At 48.0% G+C, this 19,432-nt stretch overlaps 1 protein-coding gene across 1 annotated transcript in view; it reads left to right on the forward strand.

Annotated features, from left to right (window-relative positions):
• The first annotated feature begins 9,405 nt into the window (after positions 1-9,405).
• The window catches only part of LOC142568065 (uncharacterized), a 59,747-nt gene continuing 49,720 nt past the window's right edge, over positions 9,406-19,432 (forward strand). The window contains exon 1 of the mRNA XM_075678148.1: positions 9,406-9,461. Coding sequence (XP_075534263.1) covers positions 9,453-9,461 — 9 coding nt within the window. The 5' untranslated portion in view covers positions 9,406-9,452. The remainder of the gene's footprint in view (positions 9,462-19,432) is intronic.

Here is a 19,432-nt window from a genome sequence, read left to right on the forward strand (position 1 = left end):
GTCGACCACGTTCCTCTGACGTTGTTCACGTTACCAGGATGAAGCCTTACCATTCGCGCTGACTCTCATCCACAAACTTTGTGATGCGGCCCCTGTCGCCTCGTCCGTTGTCTTTCTCATTTCTTTTATTTTTTTGTTGTGGCATTTCACATCTCCCCAACTTTATTTATTTATTTATTTATTCATTTATTTATTTTTGGAGGGAGGGGTAATGGCACGCACTAGTTACGCTAGAAGTCGAGAAAGAAGAAGTGTGCGTGGTAGCTGCTGCAAACACGAACTGTAAACGGCCGTTTGCTTAGTACTGACTGACTGGCTTTTCCTCTCGTGACAATATCGTAATAATAATAATTAATTGCTTTCTGTAGCTATCGAAGAGACGACGACGAAGTGTCCTGTGTGGAACGCTGCCTTTTTGTCTCTGAGAATTTGAAGCTACTTTGTGGGAGACGCCGCTCCCTTAACTACGGCGATGAGCGTGGAGTCGCCTGGAGAGGTTCCTGGTCCTTCTACGTCAAGAGAGGCCGCACCGAGAAAGCGGTCTAGTCGCCCGAGTGACACCGACAGCGAGGACACTGTGATCTACTGAGGGACCAGTGATGAAACCTCGGATGACAGCGACTGCGGGCCTGTAGCGAAGTACAAAGCAAAGAGAAGACTCGTCAGGACATCTCCTTCCACAAGTAAGGCAACTGTGATCCCGATGCGAAAGCCATCCGACCTCACCATTTTATTTGTGCCTGTGGCTGCTAGCGAAAATCTAAACCGGATCAACCACCAAGCCACATCTGTATCGCTCGAGGCACTTGTTCCGGGTCATATCAAAGATGTAAGGATCAACGCCCGTAAGAACATTCTCGCTATAGATGTCACAAACCGCAGCGCGCTAGACATGCTGAGCAACGTTAAGGTGCTGGATAGCATCAACTTACGCTGCTATAAACAAGACCATCATGACTCTACGGCCGGCGTTGTGTATGACGTAGTTAATTCCATAAGCAATGCGGACCTGCATATACTCATCAAGCCGGCGACAGAGGAAATTGCCATATTGCAAGCCCGTCGCCTGGGAAACTCGCAGTGTGTCAAGTTAACTTTCAAGGGAGAGAGCCTGTCGTCACACGTCAAAGTCGGTCACTTCCGACACATTGTATGGCCTTTTGTTCCAAAGCCGCTTCAGTGCAGGAAGGGTCAAAGGATAGCGCACGTTAGTGCGGTTTGCACAAATACTGCCGTATGCTCACGGTGCTCTGGGTCTCACAGCTCCGACGCCTGTCGTGCAGAAAACCAAAAGGGCGCCAATTGTCAGGGCTCTCACGAATTGCCCACATGTTAAAAATGAGGCGAAAGTCTTGAGGCAAATGGTCAGGGATGGTTCCTCGCACAGAGAGGCTGCCGCTAAAGTGCGACGTCGACGTTCACGTCGCCGGAGATCTAGGAAACCCACTGTTATTGCTAAGGATGCAGTGCGTCCACTGTCAGTCCACAAACTTCCGCATACAACTAGCAATAGCAGCAATGAGATTCCTCAGCAGAAAGTCTCCAATATCATTGCCTCAGGCGAGGAGTGGCCGCCATTGCCACGGCTAGATCCACCAGCGGAGCGACAAGATGTAGCACGCTCGCCGAATCATGCTTCACCTTCTGGCAGCAACCAAGACAACCACAAACAAGTTGTCACCATGATAAGGGCCCTTGTGAACACGCTACGAGCTCTACTGACCGCCATACACACTCCGGCGGCTCGAGGCGCACTTGAAATATTGGATGCCCTGAATCCGGTACTGTCCGGTCTTGAGAAGCACCATGGCTGCTCCTCTACATTCGTTCCTTAAAGAGGTGAAGGAAGCGTCTATCTTCCAATGGAATGTCAGAGGCATTAAATCCCGCATTTCGGACTTTCATCCGCTTGTTCTTAAGAACAAATTTCCAATAATCATCACTTGTGAACCAAACGTTGAGAGCGCCATCCGCCTATCAGGATATGAAGCTCTCATGTCTGCCACCTGTAGCGACCGCAGCGAAGTCATCGTTTATATCAGATGCGATTTCACAGATGTTTTACGCCCAGTGGTACCTGATGACGACAACCAGTAAGTGTGTTCGACTATAAAATGCAATAACGTCGCACTCACGCTCATAGGCGCCTACATTTCACCTTCTAGTCGATTTAACAACGCAAGACTAGGTGCAATTTTAACAGCGATACCTGGACCATGGGTTATTACCGGCGACTTCAATTCGCATCACCCGCTATGGGGAAGCTTAAAGATGGACTGTCGAGGAAGGCGTGTACTATCCTTTGCGTCGGACCATGAGCTCTGCTGCCTAAATGATGGCAGTCCCACTTTTCTGCGGGAATTGACATACAGCAGCTGCCTGGACTTGACTTTTGTTTCAAGATGCCTCACTGCCAGTGTGAAATGGTTCAAGGACAACGCAACGCATGCTAGTGACCACGTTCCAACATATGTTAAAATCGACGGCATACGCAAGTCACGCTCTACTACAGTTCTTCATCACATCGACTGGCCTAAATACACGTTGCTCATAGAGAAGAATTGCCAAGAGATCCAGGACTGTCTGCCTGGCAACATCGAGAAGCTAATTAACGCCGCTGCTCAAGAAGCCACAAGATCTTTTAGGCCTATTCCTAAATTTTCTGAATTCGAAGCGGAATTGGAGCGGCTTCGAGCAATCCGCCGTCGCGCGGAAAGAAGGTACAGGCGCACCAAGTCAATCTACGACCTCAGGGAGGCGAGACGCATACAGAAGAAGATCCAGCGTCGGATCAACTCCCTGCAGTCTCTAAGATGGAAAACCTTCTGTGATACCCTTGATCTGCATAAACCCCTGTCACAAATATGGAGAAGAGTGCGTGGTCTTCGACATCACCGCAAGAACGCCACCCCTTCAAACGCCTGGCTCTCTACCAAGGTCGCAGAGAGATCGACGTAGCGCAGGACTTCTGTTTAAGGTTGCTGGTCTACCGCCATCGTTCGCTAGACGTGATCCCCGTGATGTTCCAATCTCGTGGGATTCTCGTATGGACATTCTGTTTTCCATCGAGGAGTTGCAGGCGGTGTTGGCAGCGTGCAGACGTTCCTCATTGCCTGGGCCTGACGGGGTGACATAGGCAGCTCTGGTAAACCTCGGTCAAACAGCCCGGCATGCACTTCTAGACGTGTACAATAATTCATGCCGTGAAGGAGAAGTTCCTGCTGCATGGAAGTCCAGCCGCTTGTGCCTTTGCTCAAGCCAGGTAAATCACCTCTAGACGTGGCGTCTTAACGTCCCACTGCTCTGGCCAGTTGTCTAGGAAAGGTGATGGAGAGGATGGTGCTGACGCGTCTAGAGTGGTATCTAGAACACTGCAAGTTATATCCTGACGCTATGGCAGGCTTTCGACGCGAACGCTCTTCTATAGACAACGTCATAGATCTTGTCTCGTCTGTTCAGCACGAAAAAAAGCCTCAGGAGACTGTCAGCGGTGATGTTCCTGGATGTTAAAGGCGCATATGACAACGTAACCCATCAAGCCATCCTGGACGCCTTGGGCGATGTCGGCCTAGGCGGCCTTGTTTTTCGTTGGATATCCAGCTTCTTGAAGGACAGGTTATTTGTGCAAACAGAGGACTGTGCGTCATCACAACGCAAAACCTACCGAGGCGTACCACAAGGCGGAGTCTTGAGCCCCACTCTAACCTGGTGCTCATCGACCTGCTTCATACCCTTCCGAAATCCGTCCATGTGTCGATCTATGCAGACGATATACGCATTTGGTCATCAGGAGCGACGCGTCCTCAGGTGCGCGCCAGACTTTCACAAGCGGCCACAGTAACAGCAGTTTATCTTCGAGCACGAGGTCTGGAGCTGTCCTGCGAGAAGTTCTCTATAGTCGCTTTCACGTGTAAAGCAATGAAACCGTACGTTATCAGAATTAATGGACAGCCAATTGCCTACGAGAAGACGCACCGCTTTCTAGGAGTGATAATAGATCGAGACCTTTCCTGGAGTCCTCATATCTCCTACCTAAAAAGGAAATTAGTCATGATAACCCACGTGCTCAGATTTCTTGCGGGAAAGTCATGGGGTGCGTCTGTGAGTGCGATGCTCCAACTCTATAACGCACTGTTCCTCGGTCTCCGGCGCTATAGCTTACCTGTACTGGATGGGACCGGTAAGACCAACCTCCGTGCCCTCCAATCTGTACAAGCTCAAGCTCTGCGAATTTGCCTTGTTCTTCCAAGATGTGCGTCCACGGCAGCAACAATAGCCATTGAGCATGACCACCCCATCAACACGTATCTTCAAGTCGACACTTTAAGGATGCATATCAGGCACTTCGCCCGACTTCCATCGCATCATCACGCCTCCCTTCCTGCCGCTCGACCTCGTTCAGCGTTTAGCAAGATTATTGCCGCCAACCATGGAACTTTACCGTCAAAATCCACGCCTGCAGCACGGCCATTTCAACCGCTGTGGTGCCTCCATGCACTCCAGGCTCTTCTTGTTATTCCCGGTACCAAAAAGAAAACAAAGATGTGAACTTTCGCCCTCAAACAAACCGTGCTTTCAGTGCTACTTGGAAAGCACAGAGGACGCATCCACGTTTACACGGACGGTTCTGTCTCCTCTAATAGTTCAGCTGGAGCCGTGGTGATTCCCGCAGAGTCTGTCACCCTCAAGTTCAAGACATCTCACATTACATCATCGACGGCTGCAGGACTCGCAGCTATTCGTGCTGCTCTAGAGTTTATTGTTCACAAATCATCACATTTATGGTCCATCTTATGTGACTCAAAGGCAGCTCTTCAGTGTCTGATGTCCCCTTTCAACCATAGACCAATTGAGCAACTAGTCGCAGACATCCGACTACTCCTCTATCACGCAATCAACAAGGGACACAACATCATCTACCAGTGGATACAGGGTCACTGCGGAATTTCAGGAAATGGCAGTGCGGATGACGCTGCCCGGTCGGCTCATGATGGTGCCCAGATTATACTCATACCGTTGTGAAGAACAGATGCAGCCACAAGTCTTCGCTCCCTCGCCCGCGAGCTTACACAGAATCCGTGGAACACCGGTGAATTCACGAACGCACGTCTCCACAGATTTGATCCACGTCTGCAACTCCGCCTAGCACTAGGGTTGCCACGAGCGGAAGCAACACTTCTGTGCCGCCTGTGGCTCGGTGTGGCATTCACGAACTCCTATCCATTCCGCATTGGAATGGCCGACAGCCCTACTCGTGACACCTGCGGCTGCGAGGAGACGATTGAACACCTCCTTTGTGACTGTCCCCGTTACAAAGTGCGAAGAAAAGTGCTCGGGACCGCTCTCGCAAAAGTGGACAATCGCCCCTTTACGGAGGAAAATGCTCAAGGACATTGGCCCAGACGGGTTTCGGCACTCAAGGCCTTAGGGGCTTTGTTGAAGTTTTTAAGGACATGCGAATTGTGCGACCGCCTTTGAACGTTGTAGCGCGTAGTTTCGCGTTACTGTGTGAATTTTCTTTTTTCCATTTTTTTTCTCTTCTTTTTTCTCCTTTTATTCCCTTTACCCCTTTCCCCAGCGCAGGGTAGGCAGCCGGTACTTACACTGGCTAACCTCCCTGTCTTTCCTCTCCTTTGTCTCCTCCTCCTCCTCCTCCTTCTGTAGCTATCGCAATATATTAATTATAGCCGGGTGAGCTTGTAAGAAGTGCCTACTTCAGATGAATTTGGAGGATGGCAGCTGTTTCGAAATAATACTTCCCATTGTGTGGAACGAAATACAAAAGCATTCCTGTTATTTTTGTGCTTGAATGCATAAACGAGCATTTTGTTTAAAAAGTAAGTGAAACAACAGTGCATTTTTAGGGCACGTCGATGGCGCATATCTCTGAACTGGCGTCGTTCTGGAAATTCATTTGAAGTGAATACGTCTTGAAAACTCGACGGATACAATTCATAAATTGCAGTGTATGCTGTAACGTAACTAATTCAAAAGATTATTAGTGAATTTTAGTGAAGTTGATTTTATGTTTCAATTTTTCGTGCAAGTAATGTTCGCCTCTCTGAATAATCTAGCTGAAGGACTAAAGTTATGTTATTTGCAACAGGCTTTGTTTAAAAATTTCATAAAACTTTACAATGATCATCGTGTCTGTTGTATTTGCAGCTGCTGCCGCTTCTATGGGACGAGTTAGATCAGCAGGGTCTCACAAACTGGCACTACTTCGCTGCTCTAACGTGGTCATTAGAATGGTTGAGTCCCGGCTGCTGAACCTGAAAACCAGCAACGAGCGTGGGAAAGCGCATTCCAAAAAAAAAGGAAAGGGAGGCTGGGGAACCAGAGCCGGTGCACCATGCGCACACAGTGAACCTGAAGAACAATAATGGTTTCGCCGTTCGTTTCCCAGCTTACATGAAGTTGACATAGCTATGACAAAGAAGTTAACTGCAGGCATTTATCTTGTTGCTGATTATAAGTACGAATTAACATCTTCTTTCACCATCGCCGTTCGTTATGCGGAAACAAAGATCAAGTTACAACAGCGAGGACGGTGGAACCTTCTTTGCGTTTCCTATGGGGCCATCATGCACACGCAGGCTTTTCGAAACAGAATTCGTGGTTTTCCCCTTTCTATATTTTTTCTACTTCAGGTATCCGCACATAGACCAACCAGGCGAGCTGACAAAGTCCTTTGGCGGTTGATCTGGCCTGGCACGTACTGTAGTTGAGTGCGCAATGCCAGTTTATTTAGCTGCCCTGATCCCAAGTCATGCTTGCATCCAACGACTCGAATCAGCCAATGCCTCGATCAATGCACGAAGTGGGATCAGAGAGGTGCTCTTTTTGTATACGGCTGCTATCCCCATCGCGGAATCTGTGCGCGGGCAACTCTGACCACTCGAAAGCTGCCACTATTTGCTAAAAACATTTACATTTTTTGGGGTACTATACTCTCCAACAATTTTCTCTGGGAGCCGCTGTGGTTGCTTAAAGGCTATGGTGTTGGGCTGCCAAGCACGAGGTGGCGGGATTGAATCCGAGCCACGGCGGCCGCATTTCAATGGGGGCGAAATGCGAAAACACCCGTGTACTTAGATTTAGGTACACGTTAAAGAACCCCTGGTGGTCGAAATTATTCCGGAGTCCCCCACTACGGCGTGCCTCTTAATCAAATCGTGGTTTTGACACGTAAAACCCCATGATTTAACTTTATCTGGTAATAAAAGGAAAACTGAATGTGCGTTCCTTAAAATAGTCTCAAATTCTTATACGCGTTAGCTTAGGAAGTGGAGATTTCATATACAACAGTAAAATAAGACGAAAACATCAGCAAGAAGATGTTTTATTTTCCGCGTTGGGCAAATGCAAAGCCGTCGCATTCGGAAGCTACGCTGATTTCAAGCATCTGTTCCGGCGTTGTCAAGCTATGCTGCACAACTTGGCGCCGCAAGGCAGGCGCAGAAACTGCACCCTGGTAGCTTCCTATTCTTTTACACAGAAAGTTGCCCACAAGTCCATGTTTATTTTCATGTAACTATTTTTGTGGACTGATCTCAAAGACAGTGTGATCTACCAGAGCAGTAAAAATTTGGAGGATGCTTAAGCTTCTCCTTCAACTGTAGAACGCGATGCCGTTCAAAGATACCCTGACTGCGTCTCAGGTTTCCCTGCAGATGCAGCTTATGTAGCGGTAATGTTTGCCGGGAAACGCTGGTGGCGAACGCTATGCATGAAGGCGGTCTTTCTGGTAGAAACGCGGCCTCTTGCGTGGACCGCGAATGCGCTGAGGCGAGCGCCATCTGGATGGCGTTGTTGCAAAGGAACCGATCTCAGCATGCCGCTTTATGAATGGCAGAAACACTGGAAAAGGGGCTTATGTTTGAGTTTCCGCGTAACAAAATTATATTTTCTCGTATAGTCAAATTACAATCCGACGCTATCATGTTTGTAGGTTGTGTGTATGCGGTATTTTACGATTTCTTAAAACATTTAACTTGCAGAAATTCAATTCGTTCATTAATGTCTGCGCTACACTGAGGGACTGTGTGGTAGGGTATCCGCAGTTTCGAATGATTTTCTGCTCAAAACGTTGGATTTTCTGCGACACGGGGCTCATAACGTTATGCCGTGAAAATGTCACGGAGACACTGTGCCACCCTCAGGTGGTGCCACCGTCCCCGGAAGCAGCGGTAGTAAGGGGAGCGTTGTCGCATTGTTCATTCGTGACAGCTAGTGTTTTGAGACCTTTCGTTGAAATGCTGCGCCTCTGGTCTGAGATACAGATGATCCGGTTTGAGACGCTGAGCGTCTACAGACACTTAACGGGTTCCGAATTATTTCTCGAGAAAGTGTTGCTGGAAGTACCGGTTGAGTCCGGCGTATGGCTAACGCACAGTCCTTAAAGGAGCACCATGTATACCGCATAGTGCAACATGTGCGGATTCCCAAGTGGTCCTCGAGGAAGTGGCGCTCGAAGTACCGGTTGACTACCGCGTATGGGTAACGCACAGTCGTAAGAGGAGCACCATGTATACCACATAGCGCAACATGTGCGGATTCCCAAGTGGTTATCGAGGAAGTGGTGCTCGATGTACTGGTTGACTCCCGCGTATGGCTAACGCACAGTCGTAAGAGGAGCACCATGTGTACCACATAGTGCAACATGTGCGGGTTCCGAAGTGGTTTTCGAGGAAGTGGCGCTCGATGTACCGGTTGACTCCCGCGTATTGGTAACGCACAGTCGTAAGAAGAGCACCATGTATACCGTATAGTGCAACCTGGGCGGATTCCCAAGTGGTTGTCGAGGAAGTGCCGCTCGAAGTACCGGTTGACTCCCGCGTATGGGTAACGCACAGTCGTAAGAGGAGCATCTTGTATACCGCATAGTGCAACATAGTGCGACAAAATCGCCTCCCAAATCACAATAAACGCATTCTTGGATAGCAACCGGGTTGGTGTTACATTTTTGTTTGCGTTTTCTTGCTGCAGCAACATTACACCATTCGCTAAGATACTTCCGTTTCAGGAATGCTGCGAGATAGTCGCACTCGTGCAGCTGCCAGCATATACGACGTAAACACGGTTACTCACGGCCAGCAGTTACGTGTGGATGTTGTACTGACTGTGTCCAGCCCAGCAGCTGCAACATGCAGTTTACGGCATGCGCGTGAAGAGGCTTTCAGGCACTCGACTGCCGCAACCTTTCTGTCTGACACACTCGTGGTGCCGCATGTAATGCATCACCGGGACGCCCCGATACAACAAGTGGGTGCTAGCGGGAGAAGGCACCGCACAAGCCGGAAGCTGGGACACTTGACCGCCGCTCGGCGGCACCTGTCCGCGGATCGATGGCGGCCGCCTGAGCGGTTAAAAGCGGCCGCCCGTGGTCGACCCGCCCAGTTGCGCATCACGTCACGGAGCAAGCACGCCGCGCCAACGTCCGCCTACCGACCATGGCACAGGTGAGCGTTGTCCGAATCGTGGCTGAAGGGGATAGTGAGGAGGTGCTTGCACACTCGCATAGGCGTCAACCAAAGCTTGCAGAGAATTTATGGAAGCGTGGGAATATTCGAAACTCGAATGCAGAATTGTGTTAGTAATTAATAGATACAGTGTCAACAAAGAAACATTGTGTTCAATTAAATATTTTTCGGATGCCCCATGGGAGCCTTGTTTACAATTGGAGCAAGCGGCAAAGTAAACTCTTTTTGTGGGGCATCGTGCATAGAAGGGCGGAAGAATGTTGATATTCCTGCTAATCATGTGAACATTGCTTTGACTAATCAGGGGCTTAATTCAGAAAGGCTTCCGTTCCTACATATTCTTTGCCATTGGCCAGAATCCTTCGCTGATATTACGTCCAGTATAGGGATTGGCTGAAATTTGCTCTTACAAACAATTCTAGCATAACGGAAGTATTGTTGATTCGGGCCCAGATATGTAAGTGCAAACATGTAATATACCTTCTTTTAGTGGCGTTGACGATACCATCAACCCCTTTTATCACGTGTCCATGAGACACAAGATGAATTCGATATTGCTTGAGTCGAATTCGTTTTCGAATCTAATAGTCACTGTTCGTCAGTTAGTAAACGGTTTTCTCGTGATGCTTTGTGTTAGCTTTTTGTAAACAACGATTTATAATGTCGAATGTCATGATAGCAAAATTGCCAGTGAACTGGAATGGGAACATCAACTGTAAGAATAGTTATTCGTATAAAAAGAATGAATGCTTAAAAATATACAACTTAATTTCATTCGTAAATAGCACAATCGTATTTGTATTCAAATCTGCCTAAAAATTACTATTCGCACACCCCTTAATATAAGACTCTCAGGCGCGTCTTTTAGCTTGCTCTCGAGAAAAGAAAGTTCCTCAATGATCATTCCGACGGAGTCTGCAACATTACAGGCGTGGAGAATACCACTATTGCGGAAGGCTAGAGATCTTTCCAACAATTTTTCTACACCCAAAACGTGCCATGCACGTCCTACAGTGGCTCAGTGGTCTATGCAATTCTGCCTTTCCGAGCACGTGGTCACTCGTTCGTATTTCCCGCAGCCGCGGTCGCATTCGCACGGGAGAGCGACACGAACAACTACTCCTATAAGGCGCACTAACTGAACATGGCTGTAATGATTCAGGAGGCGTTCCAAAACATTAGGAATTGCGGCAAACTATGCAGTTCCATGGCGTTCACTGCCACAAAACTAGGTCACGTGTCTCGCTTTTTTCGGTCACTTCCTGTAGAAATGTGCCAGGAAGTGTAAGACAATCTTTTTCTTGTTTATGTTACTTCATTAGTTCAGCTTGATTTGTTCTTTGATCATGTTTTATCCAAGGCTTTTATAGACTTACAAACATTTCTGAGGTTTCCCTGTGGCTGATAGTGGAATTCCATTCTGTCAAATGGTTTGACCTAAGAAGCTCAGATTGCTTGCTGCAGAAATGTAAATGCATATTCGACATTTACCAAAATGTCAATGTACTACTTTGTACTACTACTAATTTCAAAACTTGTACTACTTTTGAATTCCTTCCAATGATCTGGAAGGAATTCAAAAGTACTACAAGTTTCGGGATAACCGCCGACAAACTTGCGCCTAAGTACGTTGCTGTTCCACTTCTTTAACAAGATCCCAGCTGAAGCAGTAAAGGAGAGATAGACCAGGAGGGCCACTGTACGCTGCCGCACATGTTCAGAATCATGTGTTAAAGGTGACGCCACCTTCGGATACAGATATGCTTCGTGTATCGCTAGGTCAAGTTCCTAAATTGCTCCATGCGCTGCTCCACATACTGATTCATAGACGCATTATTCAAAAAAAAAATTTCAATTTCTTGTGCCACACACGTTTACCTTTCGCGTAGCCCGGTAGCCAAGGTGATTTTTAATATGTGATAAGAAAACTAAACAACTCGCGTATGCTTTTGGGAGCTTATGCACCCGCCACACGACTGCAGCAAAGATGCTGGCTGAGAGCAACAAGGGTATGACTTTCGTAAATTTTATGTCAAACAGTCTGCTTCTTTCAGCATCACCTATGTTTCCACAGGGACGCACACAATCGGTCTTAGCTTTACGAAGGCTGCTCTTTAACAGGCATTTTATGTCGTGGTTTCTATTCTGCAGTGAAACGAGGAGGTGGTGGGGCGCCCGCGCGTCTAACGCAAGCTTCGACGATAAGCAACAATTTATACGGCCGGCCCTACACTGCGAAGCGAAACGTATCGCTTTTTGGTGTGCGGAGAATGCGATTTCCCGGCAGCTGTGCACAAAATTTTTTAGTGTTTCCAGACGGTCATGAAGTTTTTGGAAGAGTAATATTTAATATTGCAGCTACTGCTTGTCTTCCCAGCGAGCGTCCCGAGTGCGGCAGCTTTGATGCCTTCTTTGCATACGAGGGTTTATTGACCGGTTGATTTAACGGAAGCTTGCGTACTGGTGAGACGCCTTTGGTAAAAAAAAGAAAACTGGAGGTGCATTCACTGTCATGGCTGCGAGTAGTGGTGCTACAGCTAGCATTCAAAACACCTTCGTCGATTGGGCGTGTGTGTGTGGCCGAGCGCGGATTTGGACGGCTGGTAGCTGCACTATGCCATTCTGTAAAACGTTAGGGTGGTTTGTCACAAAATATAAAGTTTTGCTTTTCTAACAATGTTAATGTTTGTGTACTGCTAGGGCCAGATATAGTACACCAACACAAATATAAGAAAAGTGGATGACAAAACGGCGTCGCTGTAGCTCTATTGGTAATAGTATTGTACGCTTAATGAAAAGACGGAACTTAGTTCCCTTCTAGGGGTGCTTTTCCTGTTTAAATTTCTTAGACATTACAGAAGTTTTAAAACTTGACTGCGGCATATAATACCGTACTCAGCACTCGAAGCGGCTGGCATTACTTCCACTAGATGCATAACTGTCTAATTAACAAAAATTCACGAAGAAGTTTTAACTTAATAGTAATATGGGTAGTTACGAATTGTAACCTGAGAGTTTGCTAGGCATATCCACTTAAAATCAATTCTTAGAATGACATGGGTTTTGAGATCTGCGCCATCGAGCTCGCGTTAAAAATGCAGTTTTCTTACCCTTACAAGTTTTTAACAAAATGTCATTTATGCATTGAAGCTCCAACGTTACTGCAAGTTCTGTGCGTTTCGTCGCAAAGATTAGGAAATTATATCTCAAAACTCGCGTCATCCTGAAATTCCTGGTTTCGTCCCATCTCATGGGCTACAATTCGTAAATATCCGTATGTGTCATAAAGTAACGAATCCAAATTTAATAACCATCTATTAATTATTAAAATGTACATTTAGATGTTTCGTGCAAGAAATTAACGCGTCTTGGAGTGATCCGCTTCAAGTAATAGAATTATGTTATCTGCCGCCAGCGATTGAAAAAAAAAACACCCTAAGAAAGTCTAACACCTTAAGAAAGGCACTACAAGTAATGAAATTGTCAGCCTAAATAACGAGGACAAACCTGCCTGTTTCAGCACCACCACCCCTGTCGGAACTCATTGATGAATTGTCTCCTTGTTTACAGCTCTTGTTTTTGCGGTTGTGCCTCTGTTACTTCTTTAATTTTTACTGCGAGAGCAGTGAGAGCTAGAAACTGAGTCATGCGTGTAAGTCCATCCTTTCTCTCGCGTGGTTGTCATGCCATCATCGCTATGCCACAAACACCGCAGTCATTGGGTCACTTCCGGAATTCAGTCACTCAATCGTTCCATCAATCAACCAACCAATCAATCAATTAGTCACTTTACAACAGCAGTTCGGGGTGCCTTAAGCGCAAAGCTGCTGTAAACCACTTGAGAGTGCTTGAGGGACCCAGCACTTGACAGAGGTTTTATAGGCCAGATGTGTACAAATGTACGCTAGCGCAATACAGTAATAAAGAAAGTCAATAAAAAGAATAGCGTATTAATAAATTAAGAATTATTACAGATACAGCGAAGGTAATTATTCAATAAATACATGGATTCAGGCAATGCTTAGTACATTAAGGGAACATGAAATGTTGGACATGAGCGCAAAGCACAATAAACTGCAAATAGCCATAGACACAATGCATAAAGCTAAAAATCACCGTTCTAACGGTAATAAGGCAACATAAAATAAGAACAATAACCAAGAGCTGAAATATTTTCTCATTTGTCTTCTGCTGTATGTAGCGAAGCCAACATCTCTCTCTCTTCACACGTCTTGGGCAAGGATGGCCGTGTAAGCGTTAGAGATTGTAGTAAATAGCCGGTGCGCCAAGGCGGAACGAGCCACCTGTTGGGGGTGTGTGAGTCATTGTGCTGTACGCGCATTGCATATAATTGCTTGATAAACACTTCAATTCTTCATTAGCAAAGGAATAAGAATAAGGTAAACGAGAATTTACGTATGCTTTATACTAATTATTTTATGACGAGGAACCAATGCGTGTGGATTTAGTCCCCGGGACCTTCGTAATCTTCCGAACCACTCGTTTAAACGCGCAAACATTTCTATGCCAACCGAACGAGAAACCCGTTCGTCACATAAGAGGAATGCAATGGGTCATACCCCCGTAAGCAGAAAAATTCATTTAAATAAACCATACAACGCACACAACCGCATACGCTTGAATAAAGAACAAGCTCTAAACATGCATCCGAACCATCAACGAAGCATTGCAGGATGTATAAGCGTCGCATCATGTTCGGTAAGGTTGATAATGACAGCAGGCTGCATCAACGTGAGCAACTGCCTCGTTCGTGTCGCCGCGGCGCTGCCAAATTTGCCATAATGTCGCCGAGACCACGGTGGCCGCTCAGTGATGAAGAAGGGCAAAGCACGACTGCAGAGTATCAGCGTCAATAAAGAAAACAACGACTCAACGACTCTTCTCAGAGCGGGGAAACAGCGAGGCGACTAGAGGAGGGACGCCATGCCGCTGAGTCCGGCAGCGACCTTCCAGGGAAGGCTGCAACTTTCAATAGAATAAGCGCCAGAATTGACGGCACACAAGAAGAAATACAGACAGGACAAGACAGGACAAGGAAGCGCCTTGTCCTGTCTGTATTTCTTTTTGTGTGCCGTCAATTTTGGCGCTTATTCTATTGAAAGCTATGCACCAACTAGCCCCACAACGTGTTTTACTGAAGGCTGCAACGCAGAACAAGCGCGGGAAGCCCGGAATACCCAGCATCATCGGGAACAACGCGCCCGACGCCACAGAGAACATCGCATACGGATCTCTGCAAATGAAGAGGTAGTTTTGCAATGGCTTCTATAAATTAAGTCTAATTCAACTTAATGATTACCTAATGTCATGGGTTCGACTCCCGCCAAACGTCCAGGGTTTGAGTGCCTTAACTCTATCTTAATTGTGGCTAATTAACGTCACTTTATTTAACAGCAATGGTCGCGGGTTCGCGTACCGTAATGAACTCCATGTCAATTAAACATGTCTTATCATGTTTGCTATCGAACATGACAAGCGAACGACCGATAAGGGTTGATAAGGGTTTATACTGGTCGGACGAAGTTCCATACGGTTGATAATGAGACCGGGCTGCCTGGTGAGCAAGTGGCACAGTGCTTACGCATACTTAGACAACTACCCGAGGAGTTTCTGCATGAATTTTATTTGTAACAGACGAATGGTACTTAAATTTACGCAACGTTCTGATGACACAGAAAAAGAAGCAATAACTTAGGTGGCCAGCAAAGAGCGCATGATATATAGGGAATTTATCTATTTCCGGAAGAAAGCATCTACTGCCAGACAGACAAGGCAAGGGTATTATGACGTCTCCGTTGGAGCAATGTTTATTTGGCCCGAGTACCCGGCGTCGAACCAGCACAGGCACACACCCGATGATGATGAGCACACCCTGAACTGAAAATGAGGATCAATTAAGGTAGTATGATGATGATATAATACAGATAAAGAAGACGAGGTAATAAACGCCCACACTAATTTCCCATCCACATGGAAGCAGCCATTCTGGGCGCAGGCCAAGGTGACGAAGTACGCCGCGTGAAGGGTTTTATGCTGGAGACGTGAACAACTTCGGTGCTGCGACAACGGCGGTTTGTTGCAGCGAAAACATGAATCACGTGATAATTGACGGGTGATGTCTGCTCCATGACTATGTATGGCCCGATGAATCGCTGTTGGAACTTGTCACACAAACCAGGAGCGCGAACGGGCGTCAATAGGAGTACCTCGTCACCAGGTCGGAAGGACACAACGCGATGGAATGTGTCAGAAATTATATTCCGGTATTCTCAGGCTGTTGTGTTTACACGGGCCCGCTGGCGACACTGAGCGAGTCGTGAAACAAATTCTTCGCTTTACGATGTAGGTGGGTTGACAGGAACGTCGTAGGAAGAAACCTCAAGAAGGGAAGTAAGCGACCTCCGTAAACTAGGTAAAATGGCGAGTAGCCGGTGATGCGCTGAACGGCCGTGTTGTAGGCGAAAGTAACGAATGGTAGAAGCTAGTTCCAATTTTTGTGGTCAGGTTGAATATTGTCACGTGGTCGTGACGTCAAAGAACACAGTAGCAATACTGTGAAAGGCAAAACTAGGTTTTATTGGGCGAACCTGTGCCCACAAAAGAGGCTACACTTAAAGCACAACGAGAGCGGCGAACACAGTCGGCGATCGTCGAAAATCTGATCTGCGGGTCAAGCGCATCGGCTTTTATACAGCAGTCGTCGAACGTTCGAGACTGATCGTTCGGGCCGGCGTGCCTTCCACAAAGTTCTACACCATTCGCGTCACGCGATGAAATCAGATAACACAAGGTTCGGCGACAACAGACAGCGTCCAGAAGCATCGATAACTTTCCAGAAACTTCGGATACATGCAGGCGCGTCCCGCGCTGTGCGATAACATTTGTTAGGCGGAGAAACATGGTCGCCCGATAAATATAAGTACACGTGTCAATACCCCCCTCTTAAGAAGCATCGACCCGATGCTGCAAACAAACGAAAGAAATAAAGAAGCACTCATAGCAAAGAAAACAACCAAATAAGGAAAGTTCGTCAGCGTTCATTAAAGGGTTTAAGACGAACCACGTGGACCACTTCAGATCGTGCGCGGCGCCGCTGTGAATGCGAAATGCCATCTGGCACGACCTCATAGTCCAGTGTGCCAATATGGCGGATGACTTTGTAAGGTCCGAAATAGCGTCGCAATAGTTTCTCACTCAGTCCTCGTCGGCGTATCGGGGTCCATACCCAAACACGGTCGCCGGGCTGGTACTCGACGAAGCGTCGTCGGAGGTTGTAGTGTCGGCTGTCGGTACACTGCTGGTTCTTGATACGTAGGCGGACGAGCTGTCGGGCTTCTTCGGCGCGCTGGAGATAGGTAGCGACGCCAAGATTCTCCTCGTCAGTGACGTGCGGCAGCATGGCGTCCGGCGTCGTCGTCGGATTCCTGCCGTAAACCAACTTGAACGGCGTGATCTGGGTTGTTTCTTGCACCGCCGTGTTGTAGGCGAATGTTACATACGGCAGGACCGCGTCCCACGTCTTGTGTTCAACGTCGACGTACATCGCTAGCATGTCGGCGAGGGTCTTGTTCAGGTGCTCCGTGAGACCATTCGTTTGCGGATGGTAGGCAGTTGTCCTCCTGTGGCTTGTCTGGCTATATTGCAAAATGGCTTGGGTGAGCTCTGCTGTAAAAGCCGTTCCTCTGTCGGTGATGAGGACTTGTGGGACACCATGTCACAGCAGGATGTTCTCGACGAAAAATTTCGCTACTTCGGCTGCGCTGCCTTTTGGTAGAGCTTTAGTTTCAGCGAAGCGGGTGAGATAGTCCGTCGCCACGACGATCCACTTATTCCCGGATGTTGAAACGGCCCCAACAAATCCATCCCAATCTTCTGGAATGGTCGACGAGGAGGTTCGATCGGCTGTAGTAATCCTGCTGGCCTTGTCGGTGGTGTCTTGCGTCGCTGACCATCTCGGCATGTCTTGACGTAATGGGCGACGTCGGAGGTCAGCCGCCGCCAGTAATACCTTTCCTGTATCCTCGACAGCGTCCGGGAGAATCCGAGGTGCCCAGCGGTGGGATCGTCGTGTAAGGCGTGCAGTACTTCTGGACGCAGCGCTGACGGTACAACAAGAAGGTAGCTGGCGCGGACTGGTGAGAAGTTCTTCACAAGCAGGTTGTTTTGTAGCGTGAACGAAGACACGCCGCGCATAAATGCCCTAGGGACAACGTCGGTGTTCCCTTCCAAATACTCGACGAGACCTTTTAGCTCCGGGTCTGCTCGCTGCTGCTTTGTGAAGTCTTCCGTGCTTATTATTCCAAGGAAGATGTCGTCGTCCTCGTCGTCTTGCGGCGGGGGATCGATGGGGGCGCGTGATAAGCTGTCGGCGTCAGAGTGCTTTCTTCCGGACTTGTATAATACGGTGCCGTCATATTCTTGCAGTCTGTGGCTCCACCGCGCCAGCCGTCCTGAAGGGTCCTCTATGTTAGCTAGCCAACGCAACGCGTGATGGTCGCTGACGACTTTGAATGGCCTGCCATAGAGGTAAGGGCGGAATTTTGCTGTAGCCCAAATGATGGCGAGGCATTCCTTTTCAGTCGTAGAGTAATTGCCTTCCGCTTTTGACAGCGACCGGCTAGCATAAGATATAACCCGTTCAAGTCCGTCTTTCCTCTGGAATAGGACGGCACCGAGGCATAGGCTACTGGTGTCAGTGTGGTTTTCAGTATCGGCGTCCTCGTCGAAGTGTGCAAGTACCGGCGGCGACTGCATGCGTCGTTTGAGTTCTTGAAATGCGTCGGCCTGCGGCGTTTCCCACTTGAACTCGACATCAGATTTCGTTAGATGTGTTAGCGGCTCCGCGATGCGTGAAAGGCCCTTGACAAAGCGCCTATAGTAGGCACACATGCCAAGGAACCTGCGCACTGCCTTCTTTTCGATCGGCTGCGGGAACTTTGCGATGGCAGCTATCTTCTGTGGGTCTGGGCATACCCCTCATTAGCTGATGACGTGGCCTTGGAATAGAAGCTCATCGTAAGCGAAGCGACACTTTTCCGGCTTCAGAGTGAGCCGAGATGACTTGATGGCCTCTAATACTGTCGCAAGCCGCTTAAGGTGATCGTCGAAATTTCCGGCGATGACGACGACGTCATCCAAGTAAACAAGACAGGTCTGCCACTTCAATCCTACTAAAACCGTGTCCATCACGCGCTGGAACGTTGCAGGCGCCGAGCACAGTCCAAATGGCATGACCTTGAACTTATAGAGGCCGTCTGGCGTGACGAAGGTGGTCTTTTCGCGATCCCTTTCGTCGACTTCTATTTGCCAGTAGCCAGACTTGAGGTCCATCGATGAGAAGTATTTAGCATTACAGAGCCGATCCAATGCGTCGTCTATCCGTGGGAGGGGGTATACGTCTTTCTTCGTGATTTTGTTCAGTCGACGATAATCGACGAAGAAACGTAGGGTTCCGTCCTTTTTCTTCACTAAAACAACTGGAGACGCCCACGGGCTTTTCGACGGCTGAATGATGTTGTCGCGCAGCATTTCGTCGACTTGTTGTCTAATAGCTTCGCGTTCTCGCGTCGAAACTCGGTAACGGCTCTGGCGGAGTGGTCGAGCGCACTCTTCGATTATTATGCGATGCTTTGCGACTGGTGTTTGTCGAATCATCGATGACGTCGAAAAGCAGTCTTTGTATCGTCGAAGCAGTCTTCTGAGCTGTTGCCGCTTAATCACGGGTAGACTTGGATTTATGTCGAAGTCTGGCTCGGGAACTACGGCCGTCGGGGTAGATGCGGCAGAATCCGAGAGGACAAACGCATTGCTCGTTTCCAGAATTTCCTCGATGTATGCGATCGTCGTGCCCTTGTTGATGCGCTTGAACTCCTGGCTGAAGTTTGTCAGAAACACTTTCGTGTTTCCTCCGTGCAGTCGAGCGATTCCTC

The sequence above is a fragment of the Dermacentor variabilis genome, unplaced genomic scaffold (genome assembly GCF_050947875.1).
Source record: "Dermacentor variabilis isolate Ectoservices unplaced genomic scaffold, ASM5094787v1 scaffold_16, whole genome shotgun sequence".
NCBI classification, from domain to species: domain Eukaryota; kingdom Metazoa; phylum Arthropoda; class Arachnida; order Ixodida; family Ixodidae; genus Dermacentor; species Dermacentor variabilis.